General features: G+C 38.6%; 1 protein-coding gene across 1 annotated transcript; it reads left to right on the top strand.

Moving 5' to 3' along the window:
- The first annotated feature begins 7,201 nt into the window (after positions 1-7,201).
- LOC113346727 (secreted acidic protein 1A-like) lies at positions 7,202-8,728 on the top strand. Its single transcript, XM_026590228.1, has 3 exons — positions 7,202-7,338; positions 7,962-8,362; positions 8,721-8,728. Exons 1-3 carry the CDS (start codon positions 7,202-7,204, stop codon positions 8,726-8,728), a joined length of 546 nt encoding a protein of 181 aa, XP_026446013.1.
- Positions 8,729-17,183: the final 8,455 nt, after the last annotated feature.

The following is a 17,183-nucleotide window of genomic DNA, read 5'->3' as shown; positions in this document are numbered from 1 at the left end:
GCTAGATTTCGACCTCAGTTTTTAGCCTGAGAAACTATCTCTTGGTGATTAGTAGTCATGACTTCAGATCTTTCTTTACACATGTGTAGATACACTTTACACTCTTATCACATGTCTTTTTTTGTTATCAGTGTTAGGATTGTGCCTTCGATAGCTAGATTGACATCTCCATTTTGCTGTGAGCTTAAACTGTTTTGCACATGTCACATTTGATGGAATCTGAGCTTATATTTTGACCTAGAACTTTGTAGGTACGTTCTAAGCAAACCTTCACGAGACTTCAACTCGTCCACTAGGGACACTTAGTGGTTTAAAAGGCTTAGTGCATACGCTAAATGCATTCGAGAGACCAGCGACAGTGGTATAGTTAGGATTTCCTTAGTTTTGTTTTACTTGAGGACAAGTAAAATTCAGGTTTGGGGGTATTTGATGAGTGCCTAATATTGTATATATTTATCCCTTTTTGTTGGCATTTAACTCATCTTTTGTGCATTAATTCTACATTTTATCCCATATTCTGTATTTTCATTGTTTTCAAGAATAAATATTTTTATTAATTAATTTTGCATTTTTAGGTAATAAATAAAGTCTGGATGACTTGCGGAGCAAAAAGAGCAGAAAAGTAGTGAAAAGCCGGGAGAAATCACGCAAGGAAGCCGCGAAGAATGGTGCGCACAACCTCATTTTCTACACACAAAAACGCCTCCGTTCTCAGCCATCAGATTAGTTCTCATAAGCATCCGACGGTCGCTCCTTCATAGAGCATCAAAATCTGAAGTCTCTGCCAAGCACCACAGCGCTGAAATTCCAAGCCTTCAGATTAGATGGTAGTTGAATCCAACGGTTGCTCCCTTGCTGTTCATCAAAGTTTGATATCCCCGCCTTACACTACAGCACCTAACCTAATCTAGCACCGTTCGTTTAGTTGTATCCATTCATCCGACGGTCGCTCCTCGATTGCCTCCGCATCACCGTCCGATCTACCTACCAGCTCCACATCTCACGGCTTAGTCTCGCTGAACATCAAAAATCGATGCACTCGCCTCACACCCAAGTGCCGAACACCCTAGACCTCAAACAAACGCACCCTTCCCCTCTCCTCCATCACTTCTCCACAGCAGAGCCTTCCCCTTCCACCAGCTCCGCCACCTGCTCCACCAACCCTGACACCACCATACCACCTCCGTCATCATCCTACACGTGATTGAAAGCTTCCCCCATCATTCTAGCCCTTTATCCCATCAACTTATTACCTAACCTAAACCCTAGGTTATGGGTTGATGGATTAACGTGTGCTAGAGAAGCAATTGATGCATGGAGGTGATACAGGAGAACAAGTGGAAGCATGGGTCGAAGATGGAATGGTCTCATCACATCAAATCAGGTTACAAAATCGATCCCTAGGTCACTGTTGAAAATTAGGGTTTCGAAAATTAGGGTTCTGTTTACATTTTTTGTATAAATAGAAGAGATGGGTATGGTGTAGAAGCGGTTCTTGGACTAGCCAAGTTACCAATTAGGTTTAATTTCAATTTTTAGTTTAATTCTAATCTTTATTTTTACTGTTCAATTTTAGGGTTTTTATAATTTAATGTTCTTATTTTTAATTCTGTTTTGATACTAATGTTTAATTTTTGTATGATAATTTCCTGTTTTGATGTTTAATTTCAATGTGTGTGCTGTTTCATGTTTTGATTTAATCTTTCACTGTTTTGTGAGTCTCTGTTAGTGTTAGTATCCTGTTTAGGTTCAGTCCCCTGTTAATGATAATTCTGTGAATGTATCTGTTGCCTCAACTCACTGTGAAATAATGGAATGTTAGATTAAAACTTTGATGCATTGTGTTGATGGAGTAGTGGGGAGAAACTAGTGCTCACTAGTGACAATGAGCAAGCTAGTTCTCTTCCCACTCTAGAAGAGTGCCTTAGTTCTGCTTCATTTCAGTTTCACTATCATCCTTGCCCTTGGCCTTAGGCCTTGGTTCAATTTGCTTTGTTCCTTGTTTTTGCCCTGTGCAGTCTTAATTGCTTATGCTGCTACTGTTTTCTGCTGCTTGCTGCATTCTGTTGCTTGTGCATTCATCTTGCACTGTTTTCTGTTGCTTGCTGATTGCACTGTTTTCTGCTTCTTATTGCTTGTGCATTCTGTTGCTGCCTTCCTTTCTCTTGCTGCTGCATTGCACTGCTGCATTGCATTGCCTTCCTTTCTGCTACACTACTGTAGCTGCTGCAACTGCTGTGCAGCACTTGTGCAGCTGTCTAGTCTTTCCATTGCTTGTGCAGCTGTCTAGTTTTCTTTTGCTGTTTAGTTTTTCCATTGCTTTTGCCCTGTTGTTGCTTCCCTACCCTGCTACTCAGTGTTTGTGCATCTGCTTTCTTTGCACTGCTGCTGCTGTTGCTGCTGTTTTCTCCAGTTTGCTGCTGCAGTACTGCTGCTTTCTTTCTTTCCTGCCTTGCAAACTGCTAGTGCTGCTGTGCACTTGCCTCTGCCCTGCAGTACTGCTGCTGCTGGTGCCTTCTCTGTGTTGCCTCTGCCAAGCTGCTGCTGCTGCTGTTGCTGCTGTCAAGCTGCTGCTGCTGTCAAGTTGCCTCTGCTGTTGTTGCTGCCAAGCCTGCAGCCAAGCAAAAGCCCATCAGTCCAGTTCAAAGCTCAAGTTCAGTTCCTCAAAGGCCCAAAGGCCTAGTTAAACCAAGCCCAGTTTCTAAGACCAAAAGCCCATTGTAAATTGTTGAAAGACCACAGGCCCAGCTCAAACAAAAGCCCAATTCAGTCAACTGTGGGCTTAATCAAAAGCCTAAGTTTAAGGCCAAAGCCCATTTACACTTCAAAGATAACTGAGCCCAAGCTCAGTTCATTTTATTGTTATCAAACCCATTAGTACTCAAAGCCCAATTTAAGCCAAAAGGCTTCATAGCTCATTAGCAATTTAGGAACCCAAATAGTTAGAAACACTCCAAAACACACCCGATCTCTGTGGATCGACCCGTACTTGCACGAGCTACAACCGACGACCGTGCACTTGCGGTATTACTGTAGGCCCCCGTTTTTATTGCGCTTAATTTTATACATATCTCCGGGCCCACCAAGTTTTTGGCCGGGGATAATTTTTAGGACCTTTTAGAAGCCTATCAACCACCTCCAGAATAACAACGAGATTGAGATCCAGAAGATACAATCTTGTGAAATTATGCAGATCTCTTCACCAAGTCATTACCTACAAAGCTCTTCCGGAAACTGGTTAACGGAATCGGAATGTGCCACATATATAGGCAGACAAACTGACAGAGGTTTTGTTCAGGGGGAGATTTTGGACTATAACGCGCTGTACTCTTTTTCCTTCGCCAAGGTTTTGTCCCACCGGGTTTTCCTTATCAAGGTTTTAACGAGGCAGCATAAGCGTGTCCAACACCGTTCTAAGATTTTTGTTGTACTTTTTTCCTTTGTCCGGATTTTGTCCCACTGAGTTTTACCGGCAAGGTTTTAATGAAGCAACGTTCTTAGAGATGGTGGTCCAAGGGGGAGTATTATGTGAACAAGTATTGTTGGGGTGGCCCACCATTTTCGGGAACAATCCAGTAAATACTGGATTCACTTTTGGGTTAAGAACTAACCGCCTATACTGGATAAACATCATCAGTTTACTAGCTAAGTAAACCTTTAGCTTATGAACACGTGTATGCTTGGATTTTGTTACCGCCTTAATATTGTTGGCTATAAATAGACGAGTAGTCTCCCACTTTCAAATGTAACAAACAATTTGAGGAGTAATAAGATTCTCCCCTTCCCACTTTCATCTATTTGTTTCCTATTAGAGTAAATAATTAGAGTTAGTGGTCAGTATATACCACTGCTACATATGACCTTATATACTCTTGGTCTAGTAACAAGCATGGAACTGGAAAATATAAGTCTAGAATTGATAGGACTTTGATTAACAATGAATGGACTCTATCTTTCCCTGATGCTTTACTCACTCATTTAGCTCAAAGAGGTTCAGACCATTGTCCTATCTTGTTAGATTTGTACAAACCAAATAGAGGAACATGTAGAAATTGGAAATTCTGGGAGCATTGGCTTCAAAATAATCAGTGTCATGAGGAAATTAAAAGTGCTTGGTCTGCGTTTTATTATGGTTCTAATGCATTTGTTTTATCTAACACTAGACACATTTTTTCTAAATGGAGTAAAGCTACTTTTGGTGATATTGAAGGCATGATTCTAAATTTGTAGTCCCATATTACTCAACTACAAACTTCAGATAAAGATGGAAGTAACACTAATGAGGTCATCAATCTTGAAAAAGAGATCAGTTCACTCAATAATATTCTTGCAAGTTCAAATAGACAAAAGGCCAGAGATCACTACTTCAATGATATGGATAAAAATTCTAAGTATTTCCATATTAGAGCCAATAAAAGAAGGTCGTGAAATAGGATTGATGCTCGTCTCTCTCCAAATGGTACATGGTGCTCAGATAAAGCTTCTCTAGAGGAACTTCTTAGTAATAATTTTCACAAGATCATGTCTTCATCTTCTCTAGACAGCAGTTATTATTTCTTGGAGCATACTCCTTCTATTATTACAGATGCTGATAATCAAGAGCTAGAGGCAATTCCTTCTAAGGAAGAAATCTACAAGGCTCTAATGACTATGGAGCCGTGGACAAGTCCAGGTCCGGATGGTTTTCCACCCGGATTTTATCAAGCACAATGGCCAATTGTTAAGGATGATGTGTGCAATATGGTGAAATCGTTCTTCCACTCATGCTTTCTTCTTAAAGAAGTTTGTCTTTGGAGAGAAGTTTTGCCAGCTCATTCATCAATGTGTTAGTACAACACAGATTGAAGTTCTCCATAATGGTAGTCCAACAAAAGCTTTTAATCCATCTAGAGGCATTCGTCAAGGAGTTCCATCATCTCCATATTTATTCATCTTGGATATGAAGTCTTTCTCTAGGGTTCTAGCTCACTGTGAAGGATCAAAACTACTCGCAGGTATGAAAATCTCAAAATCAGCCCCTAAAATTAATCATCTACTTTTCGCGGATGATTGTCTTCTATTCTGTAAGGCAACTCTAGGTCAGACTAAAAAGATTCTACAAGTTATTGAAGAGTTTAGTGCTTGCTCAGTACAATTGATAAATTTCAATAAGTCTGCAGTTTACTTTAGCTCAAATATGGAACCTTCTGCCTGCCAAATATTCAGTGGTCTTCTTCAGGTGCGTGAGATGAATATAAAAGAAGAACAATATTTGGGCCTGCCATTTTTCGTAGGAAGAAACAGGAAAGTGCATTTTGCTGTTCTGCAAGAGAGGATGAATTGTCGATTCTCAAATTGGAATGCAAGTAATTATGTCAGAAGTTGTTCGCTCTGTAATGATCAAAAACGTCTCTAATGCCATCCTAATACACTATATGCAGAGTTTTAAACTTGCAGAGGCCACCATTAACAAGATGGACTCTTCTCAGCAAGCATTCTGGAGAAACAAAAAGACTAATAAAGACAGGGAAAATCATTACTTGGAAAAGGGCTTGCCATCCTAAGTCAGAGGGTGGTCTTGGTTTTCGTGATATGCACTAAGTCATCCTGGAAGATATGTATGGATCAAACTTCAATCATGTCTAAATCTCTGCATGCGAAGTATTATCCAGACGGGAATCAAAATAGAAGTCTAATACAACCTGGTCATGGCGCAACATCAGCTCAGAATTACAATTCATTAAGAGACACAACTGTTGGAATTTAGGGAATGAGAAACAATTCTCATATGGAAACATCGTTGGGTCCCTGAGTTACAAGATCCTCCTCAGCCAAAACAAGGGTGTATTTCTGCACAAAATTATACCTATTTCCACCAGTTATTCATGGAAGATTCTACAGTTTGGAACATCTCTCTGCTCGAGGATTTATTTAATTCTGAGATTGTGGATCTTATAGTACGTATTTCTATTTATTCTACTCAGACAGATAGATTAATTTGGCTATTGGAGAAAAACGGAAGTTTCTCAGTTAAGTCTTGCTACCAGAAGATGTATAATGAGACTTCTCTTATTCATCCAGTGGATGACAGGATGAGGAAAATCTATAGAAGACTATGGAAACTGCCTACTTTACCAAGGATCCGACAGTTTTTGTGGAAAGCTATCTCTAATCTTCTCTCCACTAAAGAAGCTCTTGGTCCTGCAATTGTTGGTGATGATGACTCATGCCCTATGTGCTCTCTCCAAACAGAAACTGCCTCTCATCTTATTATTAACTATAATTTCTCAAGAGCGGTGTGGTTCTCTATCTCATGCTGGACGACTAATAATGCTGGCTCATAATGTGGATGATTATTTTGCCAAGGCAATCGATATACAATCGGTTCCATGATCAGTTAATCCACCACATTCGGAGTTAAAAATATTTTTTTAAAAAGTGTTGAGTACAGTTAATCCATCCAAACACAACATAAAAATCTGACAATCTTTCAGCCTAAGTCTGACATTACCGACAGTAAACTGATCCCAAAAAAGTAACACATTTTTTAAAATCACTGGAAACCGAAAACAAAAACCAAGAAATCGCAACTCCCACCCCTTCCCCCACTCCCTTCCCCGCTTATGTGTCATGCAGGTATTGGTTAATCCAATAATAATGGCCTCCTGCTAATCTCAATCCAAGGGATTAAAGACTAAGATCCATGCCACCTAATGGTGGAAGAAAGTGAGGGAAGGGAATGGGGAAGTGTAGCAGCTTCGCAAAAATCAGCTGCCTGCAAGCTCTCATCTCAGTCCTTGCATATCCCTTTTATCAATCCTTATCATCATAAGGTAAGATTGGTCAACGGACCTAGAATATCTATAATAAGAAGCGAATAATTAGCTTAAAAAAAATGAAGTCAATAATCAAGGTTGAATTGGGGGCCCTGGAAACTAATTGGGGGCCAGGACACATTTTATACCCACACCAAAATATATATGGGGCTTCCAAAATGATGGTGAAATAACTATTTTACCCTTCTCTAATAACTAAACCTAAAATCCTATTACTAAATGAGTGAGGCCCCCATTTTCTTTTCAAACAAAACTCTTCTTCTTTTCCTCCCCTCTCTATGCACCTCCATTTTCTCCATTAACGACCGGAGGAGAATTTTTTTTTCAACCGATTCATCGCGTAATCGTCGATTAATTTTAATCGATGATTAACTTCTTCTACAAATATGGCTAGTACAAAGCAGACCGCTAGAAAGGCAAACCAAATACCTAATCTCGTCGATTCTGTTAATGCAGCGAAGGCGCATGCAAGACTGAGCAATAAATCAAATCATCCGGTGAAGGAAATGGCTCCAATCAGAAGGTATGTCCACTAAAACCCCCAACTGTAACTTGGGTTTGAGTTTAATTTGATGTTCTACTGAAAAATTAGGGTTTGAATTGGATTCTCAGAAATTGAGTCGTTAATCACTAGGTTTTTTTTCTTAACAATTTTGCTTTTGCATGTTGGAATTATGAGAACTCGTCAACCATTAGGGTGGCGGAGAAAACAATCCTTGCTGTAAGTTTTTTTTATAGGTTAGAATCGTTAACATTTTTTTTTCTTAACGATTTTTGATCTGCATGTTAAGTTCATCAAAAATCGTTAACCATTAGTAAAAGGTGAAAACGACTCTAGTTTGGTTGTGTGCTAGGTTGTTTAGACGACCCTTTTTATTCATCAACGACTCTATGATATGCCTAAACACATCTCTGTCCCAAATAATGAATGAGTCGTCCACGTATTGTGTAATGGTTAACGACTCTTGTTTGTCGATTAAATTAGCAAGTGAACGACCCTGTAATAAATATATGTAGCTCCTCTATCAAAAAAATTAGAATGGTCATTAAGGAATAACGCTTGAATCGTCAAGCATTTATATGGGTCGTGTATTTTTAATATTTTTTCTGACGACCCTTTGATATTTTGTTGTCTTTGGCCTATAGTAGCAAGAATAAAAAATATAAGCTTGCCATGGTAACTCCTCCATCCAGACCTCCCCGCAACGCAAAATACCTAAATGTCGGTATATTACGAGGAAAAACACCGAGTGAGGTAGCCTTACTTATCCGCGAACCCAGAGACCCATGTGATGATTCGTCTGAATTGTCCTCTTCACCCTCTCCTATTATATCTGCAACTGGAAGCGAAGAAGAAGAAGTCGCAGAACATGATGGTAATGGTGGTGATGGTGGGAATGGTGGTAATGGTGGAAATGAGGATGAGGAGGAGATTCAGGAGGAGGAGGATGAAGGTAATGATGATGATGATGAGGAGGATGAGGATGGAAATGGTGGTGCTAGCAGTGATGAAGAGGGGGATGAGGATGATGGTAATGATGAAAATGGTAAGGAAAGAAATGATGGTAGTAGTGGTGGTGATGATGATGATGATGAGGAGGAGATTCAGGAGGATGAGGAGGATGCGGCGCAACCACAACCACAATCACAACCATAGCCGAAGAAGAAAGTTCCAAATGCACCAAGTGCGCGACACATTTCACCCACGCGTTTGCAGCTTACTCGTCTACCCGGTGGGAAAGCCAGAGGTGAACCTAAAGATGGAGGCAAAGTTCTATTCGGATATGATAGCTCGTGGGCCCGTACCATCAATGAGACAATTGTAACGATCTCAACTTTGCTTTTCATATGATTTGTTGATGTTTAATTTCTTATGTTTTAATTCTATTTGTTTGTCTTTCGTAGGATCATAAGAATGCCACGCATCTTTTTAGACACCAATCTTCTTATGAAAAAATGGCCCCTAGAAGGTGAATGTGCAAGAGTGCAAGACATTGTTGAAAACTAAGGTTTGTATGTTGTCGTTCAATACTCCGTGATTGCATATGACAAGGCTGCAGTATCATGTTTTACTGAGAGGTTTTACGGCGAAATCGATGCTTTCCAATTCCCTTTTGGCGAGATGGCGTTGATTCCCGAAGACGCAGAACAGATTCTAGGATTGCAGGTTGACGGAAAATCCACGGGTGACAAGTTCAAGAAAAACCTAGATTGGAAAAAAATATATGAATTGACGGAGAAGTTGTTTGGATGGGATGAAAAGACGACGTATGACCTTTTTGTGAAGGGAAAGAAGTACCCAAAGAAAGAGTTTAAACTTAAGGAAGTTAGAAAGATGTATGCGGGGCCACTTGAGAAAGACGGAGACAATGAACTACTCTTTGAGAAGGAAGTTCGTGCGGCGGCAACCGCATACTTGTTCTATGTCCTTGCTTCGGTTAGATATCCCGATAGCAAAGGAAACAGAGTCAGCGTCAACCTTCTTCAACTTTTGGATCCCTTGGAGGAGGTGAGTAAGTATTCGTGGGGGACTGCCATAGTAGCACATTTGAACGCTCAGCTAGCAAAGGCATCCCGGGAACGAACTTCTCAAATGAACGGGAATTTGGCTTTACTTCAGGTAATTTGAGTTATCAAATTTGTTTGTTGTTTGTAATATTTGTTGTTCTATATTTTTAGATTTAAAATTTTTTTATTGTTTTGATGTTGTTTCAGGTGTGGATTTACGAGCATTTCCCATCATTGATCAAAGACGATGAAGACATCCAATTGGAGCCAACATGGAAGACCACTAAACCAAGAGGAACCCGATAAAAGTACACTGGATGTCAGGATAAGGAGGAAACTCAGAAGTTGAAGTTGTTAGCCATGCGCCAAAAATTGGACAACATGACAGGCAAAGAGGTAAAATTTGATCCCTATAAGGAAGATAGAGTAGGAGGATTCCAACATATTGCATATTACCATGGCCCTCTGTTTTACCCTTATGGATACTCAATGTACAATCCGAATAGAGTAATGCGTCAACTTGGGTATATTCAAGATTCACCCGATGAGGATTATGCACCACCGTTGAAATATACATTAAAGAAATGAAAGGCGGACAGAAAGGCGTTGGTTGTTGTTTACGAACCTGAGCCTAAGACTGAGCATTGGAATAATAGGCATTTAGCTACTAGTAGGGTACACATCTCTTGGTGGGATCATGTTAGTGAAGGTCACGAGGTAAGCGATGATTACATGCCATGGTATGAAGGCTTCTCCCACGGTCGGGTGATAAGGATTGATCAGACTACGGGTAGGAGGAGCAATAAAGCATCTTCCTCTGCTTCTACGGCCGACACTAGAGATGACTCTTCCATTCTTAAGCTTGTGGTAAGTACTTATTTTTCGAATTGTGTTGATCATTTACATACAATTTTAATTATATTAATCTTAATTGGTATTTGAATGCAAATAGAGGGAACGAGTGAAGATTTTTATGAAGTAATTTTGTTGCAAAGCCGACAAAGGAGAAGTGATAGAACCTGAACAAAGTCGTATGTACGCTGAGTACTGCCAACACATTGAAAATCCACAAGCAAAGAAAATGTTTGCTGATCTAGCAAATCAATGTAAGAGGACAAGGAGAACAGCTAGCCAACTAAGACAAGAACGTGCAGAAAAGGGTGAAGGAAACGAAGATGGTGATGATCAAGCTAGTGGAGAAGAAGTTGGTTCTCCAAGGGGCAGTCCTGGACAGGTTCCTTCAAAGAAAAGTCGTACATCATCAAGTCGGGGAAGTCAGAGAGGTCGAGGCGGAGGTCGAGGTCGAGGTGGTAGTAGTGGGTGAGAAGATGTTTTAAATTGAATGATTTAACATCTAGAAATTATGTCTTTTAGTATTGTCGACTTTAACTTACATCTTTCTTAGATACAACTATTTTCTGTAGTTCGTACTATCGGTATCTTGTGTTAATTGGGTTTTCTAACAATTTAGCATGATGTTTAAAAGGTGTTGTGCTTATATGAATGTTAAACTGATGTGAAAATCTGGAAAATATGTCAACTTGTTTTTTGAGTCGGCAACATATTTTTGCAGATCAACGACTCTAAAAATAAATATTAGAGTCGACAACAAATGTTTTGCAGATCGACGACTCAAAACCTGTGGAAATATAGTGAGTGATAGAGTCGTCAAGACATTTTTGGCATACGAACGACTCACCCGTAGACCAAACCACCTCTCTGTATGAATTTATTAAAGAGTCGTTAATATTTATGAATATTGTTAACGACTCCATCTTGATGACCCAGTTATTAAATGAACGACTTTTTTCTATAACTATCTAGCTCCTCAGTCGTTAATATATTTCAAGGGTCGTCAAATATAATTTAAGGGTCGTCAATTTTAGCTTTTCTTATACTGCCGATCCCTTTTAAAAACTTATATGTTGGCACGAAAATGGACATTTATCATCAAGGAAATAACTTAACATCAAAGTTGCATTGCAGATGAGTTGGAATTTCATACATCAAGTGTTCTTCAATAAATTTGAACGACAATAGAAGGTTAGTATGGGTAATCTAGAATCTGACACATCAAGTGTTCATCGATAAACCTCCTTGCACGTCGGTACAACGTCGTATATTCTTTGTGGTGAATGAACTTTGTTTCCCCATTACGAATTCTCCATAGCTCATTGAAACGTTCCAGCTGAAATTCAGTGAATTCTTAAATATTAGAATGCTCAACTTTTAAAAACGCAATAAGTATAAATATTATTGGATTATTCACTTTTTCTCTAAGAGGAGCTTGTGGATGATGTTGGTACACCATATTTATAACTTTAACATACTCTCGCATTGCATTTTTTATGTAGTTGAATTGAAATGCTAAGTCTCGCCATTTGCGGTTCTTCGGATTCCCGGTACGCCCGTAAAAGAACTCTTTAACTCTCTTCCAAAACATTGAATAAATTTCATTCGGACGTTCACGGAACGTATTAGAAAACTATTTAACAAGACAAAAATCTTCATAAGGTTCCCATTCCGCTATTGCTATTGAAAGTTTATGTACTTTGGTAGAAAATGGATGGTTTTGGGCAATTTTTTCAAGAGAAGAGGGTGGTATTATATAGAAGAAAATCCCAACGGTCGGAATTTTTGAAATCCACACTTGGGGTCATTAGGATATTAATTAAATAAATGACGACTTCATAGAATGTGTTGAAAAAACATTACAGTTACAGTTCATCTACATTACATGTTATTCCTTTTCCTTGTGCGAGAGGCAACTACCATTGCGGCTTCGATGTGATAAAACTGGTCTCCTCTCCATTTGGTATATGCATCTTGGGTCGCACGCCTATCCCCTTTGTTCCTCGAGAGAAACTCGTTATACTTGGTGCACAATCTTATAACGTGAATCGTCCTATCACGAATGTGGGACGGTACATAACCATAGCGTAGTTTCTTGTTGTAATTAGCGAAAGGACTCCAACCAACTTGAGTCCAAAATATACTCTCATCTTGATGTTCTTCAGGAAGATCTTTGACGATGTAATAGTTTTTAACCCATTCAGTCTCTTCCTCGACTTGCTTGAATACTTCCGGGAGATGCGCTTGTTCTTTGCCTCGTTTTTCAGCCTCGCACATCTCTTCTTCTTCCTTCGTAGGATATGGCGTAAAAGTGTATGGTTTTTTAGTAGGTCGCATGCTTCTTTTGCGTATCTCTTCTTCCATTGCCAATATTGATTTGGTTGGTCGCTTGCATCTTCTAAGTATGCTTTCAATTGAATTGGTAGTTGATGACGAACCTGCCATTGGAAAAATGATATACTTTGATTGTTTTAAGTTCTTAATGGTTGAATCTTTATATAGAAAATAGCCCAACGACTTATTTTTGGGAAATAATATCTCCAAAAAGAGTCGTTGAAGGTATATATATGGAGTCGTTAGGTTTGATTTTTAGAAAATTAACGACCCTATTTCAAATAAATCTATGGAAATACCAAAATGTTTTGAGTCGTTCATTTTCAAATAAAACAATAACGACCCATATATGTATTTCATAGTCGTTCGTTTATTGATATCATAGTAACGACTTTATGTTCCAACACATCTAGTAGTTCCTCAAATATGAGGTACTAGGGTCGTTAGTTTGCTAATAGGATCGATAACGACCCTTAATTTCCAAAACATCCAGGACACCCTCATTTATGGTCTGACAGAGTCGTTAGTTAATTAATAAACTGTTAACGACCTCTACAATCTATGCCAAGAGTCGTTCGTTTTTTAATAGGCTCGATAACGACCCTTAATTTCCAAAACATCCAGGAGACCATCACATTTGGACTACAAGGGTCGTTTATATTTATGAATACTTACCTAACGACTCAAGTTGATAAGGCAAGAGTCGTTACTTTAAATTTCTTAAATGTAAATGATAGACGCATTTATGTGTCTAATTTGTCCTCAATGTTTCGTATTGTTTATACTCGTTTTCGTCCTTATTATGGTGTTTTGTGTGTTTGTAGGTATTTTTTGGAAATAAATATTGTTGGAAAATTCGGCTCGAAAATTTGCTCAGAGCACCTCCGGAGGACATTTGCTATACGGACCCCCACTTTTGCTATGTGTCACCCACGGCTATGTGTAACCCATTTGTCCACAACACCCATTTGTTATTCGGCACCCAGGACGTTGGATAAGGGCTAACCATCTTCTACCTTTCAAAACTGATTTTTGGCGGGAAAACTTTGCAGACACACAGGCAGATTTAGATTCGAGATTTGAAGGTGTTTTAGAGAGACTCAATGGCTGAAACTTTTTGAGATGATTCAATAGAGCATAACAAACTTAGTACGGGCAATTTGAGCGATCAAATTTGGCTGGATATTGTTTCTCAACAAAACAGGAGAGGCTAGTTTTCTCGGGTTTTCTGGGAAAGTTTGGGCAGAGATTTACTTGGAGATTTTCATGGGAAAGGCTTTGTTTGTGCATGTGATGATGAAATAGGGCTGGTAAGGTCCTTGGAATTGACTAGATTTGGCCGAATAATCGAATGGAAGAAAACAGGGGAGTTTGTGTGCAGTTGAGATATTCACGGGATAGCATGACTGGCCGTGAGTTTGAGATGAGCATTGCTCGAGTTTAGAGGACTTGGGACACTTCTTGGAGCGTGCAAGAATATTTTCTGCGTGTTTGGAGTGAGTTAGCCACAATCAGGTGCATGGGAAGATAAATCAGGGAAGAAAATATTCCCGAGTTTATGGCTTGACAGAGAGAAGATTTGGCACAGTTATGAGGAGATATTTTGTCGTTGTCGAGTATAAAAAGTTTTCCTGGGACTCAGAGAAGGGGTATGGAGAGTTAGGGGAGAAAACAGAGGCTTAAAATCGAGTTGCAGACAATCACCATTGTTGCAACGAAGAAGAAGAGAAAGAACACAGAACAGCACATATAGACATATGCAGAAACCGTTGCCTTTACTTTCAAATTTGATTATCTTTGTAACAATTTCTGTAACACTTAATCCAGTTCGCAACAGTCTGTTAGTGTTTCTTTGTAACAGTGGGTTCTCTATTCAACTTACCTTAACTCGGATTGATTCCATAGGGGTTTGCTCAGATTGTAACGAATTCCTTTTCGAAAGAATAGAAGCTGGTCTAGAAACAATCTAAGTGGAGCCATCATGCTTTTTGTTTGATAGATAAAATAGGCTTGTTGTGGTCGAGTCATCCTTGTTTGTGCTTGTGTAGAATTCCCTTGCAGTTAGGATATCAAACTGGTATTATAATAGCCATCACAATGAATATGATTATCCAACTGAACATTATGGACATTACTCTTATCACAGTGTGAATAGTGGTTGGGAACGCCAACCTTTGGAAGGATATTGGTCATACCTTGGTGAGCCCAATTACTATCCACACGTGCATCAGTCTTACGAGCAAGAAGATTATAGTACTAGTTCTTCGTCTCTAGAGGATACAATCAAACTTTTGAAAAGTAGTCCTTTTTATGATCCCTCTGTTCCTATTCCTCCTTTAGAAGAGTCCCTCAGGAAGTTAGCTGAGTCGACGCGTAAGTTAGCTGAGATGAATAGTATAATTATAGACGAAAGAACTACAATAATGAGTGAACCTCTTTAGAAGACCACCTCAAGCGGATAGCTGAGACGAACGAAAGAATTAATCGAAATTATATGAATTTCCAACATAGTGTTCCCACTTTTACCCTTGAAAATGAGGATAGTTACTATTCACCTAATCAAGATGACGAGGATAGAATTGGAGACACTATTTTAGATGAGGTTCGATCTCTTTCATGTTATTATGATGAGGATAGTGTTGATGGAGAATCATACTTATGTAGGAATAGTGATTAGGAAATGGTTACTCCAAGTGAGCTTTACAATGATAATATTATTTCTAGTTCAAATCCAAATAATTTTAATAATTATTCACCTATTCAAAAGGACGAGGATTTGACTAGAGATACCCTCGTTTTAGACGATGTAGTATTTCCTGTTTACAAAGCCGATAATGATTTAGAGGAAAGAGTTTACCCTGAGAATAATGTTTTTGAGTCTAGCGATTTAGAAACAATAGTTTTAGACAAAGGAAGTGAACTCGTAGAGATGAGTGAGGATGAACCTGAATTAGAAGAATTAATTGACCATTTCCAGGAATCTGATGACCTGGAAATGATGGAAGTTGTGACTAGTATTTCTAGAGACACTGAAAACTCTAAGTTTGGGGGTGATTATCATTCTCCATGTGCTTTAACTCTTAGAAAGGTCCCTCACTTGGGACTTGATATTTGTGCCTCAACCATTGTGCCAGATTACCTTCATACTAGATCTCCCGAACCTAATAATGTCCAGGAAGAAGTTCAATTGTTAGAAACCCATCCTCTGATTGATGTGGTTTACCCAGGTGATAGTACCCAAATTGACTTTGTTTTCCCACCAAACATTTTTCAACCAATTATGGGAACGTATAAGTTTCAAATGTGTCAATTATTAAGTTTTTAGACTAAATCTAATTACTTTAAGAGATTAGGGTCGACACATTTGTTTAAGGAAGACCACTACTTTCATCGTGGTCAACTGATTGACTTAAAGGATCCGCAATTATTTAGGTTATTATTATGTGCTTCCAAGTTTTTACTTGAGTTTTTACAGACTCTAATACCTGAATCGGACCTTAGATACGAAGAAATGCAGTCCATGAAAATATTTTATCTAGACCCAGTTATAGAACCTGAACCTGAACCACAGCTAGATATAGTTGTCTTAAACAAGAAACTAGACAAGGGCGTGCTTTATCCGTTAATTTTCTTGGCATGTTGCAGATTCCTTTTACTTGTGATAGCCCTATTTGGTTTTGGTGATCCGCAGTTATTGCGGCTATTACTTTATGATTCTATAAGGTGACTAATCCTTTCTTAGTCTGGCTGAAGACTTTAAACTTAGCACTTCTTGGGAGGTAACCCAATATTCATGCGACACGGTAATATTCTTCCTTATTTCTTTTCCCTCAAGTGGTAATAGTTTCTCCTTGTTCATATTTTTAATTTTATATTTAGAACATTGAGGAAAATGTTAGATTTAAGTTTGGGGGTAAGGGAGAAACTTCTAGCGTCACATAGTATCCGGTTAGCTAAGTTTACATATTGTTTCTCGCGAAAAGATAGAAATTGGAATTGCTAGGGATAACATTCTATTGAGACATTAGAGAAAAAGACATTGAGATCTTTGAAATTCAGGAGAGAACTTGTTCCTTTTAGAGGGTAACCGTGATGGACCTAACCATCCATGATGGAAAGACAAGTAGGTCAGAAGGAAATTCCAGAAAGACAAAGCAACCTCACAATGTAGTCTTAGTTACTGGATTACGACTCTCTCTCAGTAGAAACTTATCATCATCAACAAGCGGAGCGACATCAAAATCTATGAAGAAAGTTGAAGACGTTTAAGGTTTAGAAGCAATAATAGAAAAGAATAATTCAAAAATCAAAGTTGAAGACTTAGTTACAAGAAGTTATAAGATCAAATGATATAAGTTGTTGGAATTCATGATACCAAGACATCACAAGTTGCAAAGATCCAAGTTTTAAAGTCCTTCTCTCATGGCCATGTAAATTTTAGTCTTGTAACTTTTGAAATAAAATAATAATAAAAATAAAAAATAATATGAATGAATGAAAAAAAATGGAGAAAAAAAATCATTACGTTCTTTTTGTTCTATAATTAGTTTTTTGTTAAATAAGGCCATAGGGAAGTAGAAATTTTCAAGTCAAGCAAGAAATCGAAGAGAATAGTTAATTGTCAAGGTTCTATGAGGTTCGATAGTTTATCATCAACAGTTGAAGACCGAAGAA

Source organism: Papaver somniferum, chromosome 1, assembly GCF_003573695.1.
Source record: "Papaver somniferum cultivar HN1 chromosome 1, ASM357369v1, whole genome shotgun sequence".
In the NCBI taxonomy this organism is placed as follows: Eukaryota; Viridiplantae; Streptophyta; class Magnoliopsida; order Ranunculales; family Papaveraceae; genus Papaver; species Papaver somniferum.
This window is presented reverse-complemented; position numbering and strand designations above follow the sequence as displayed.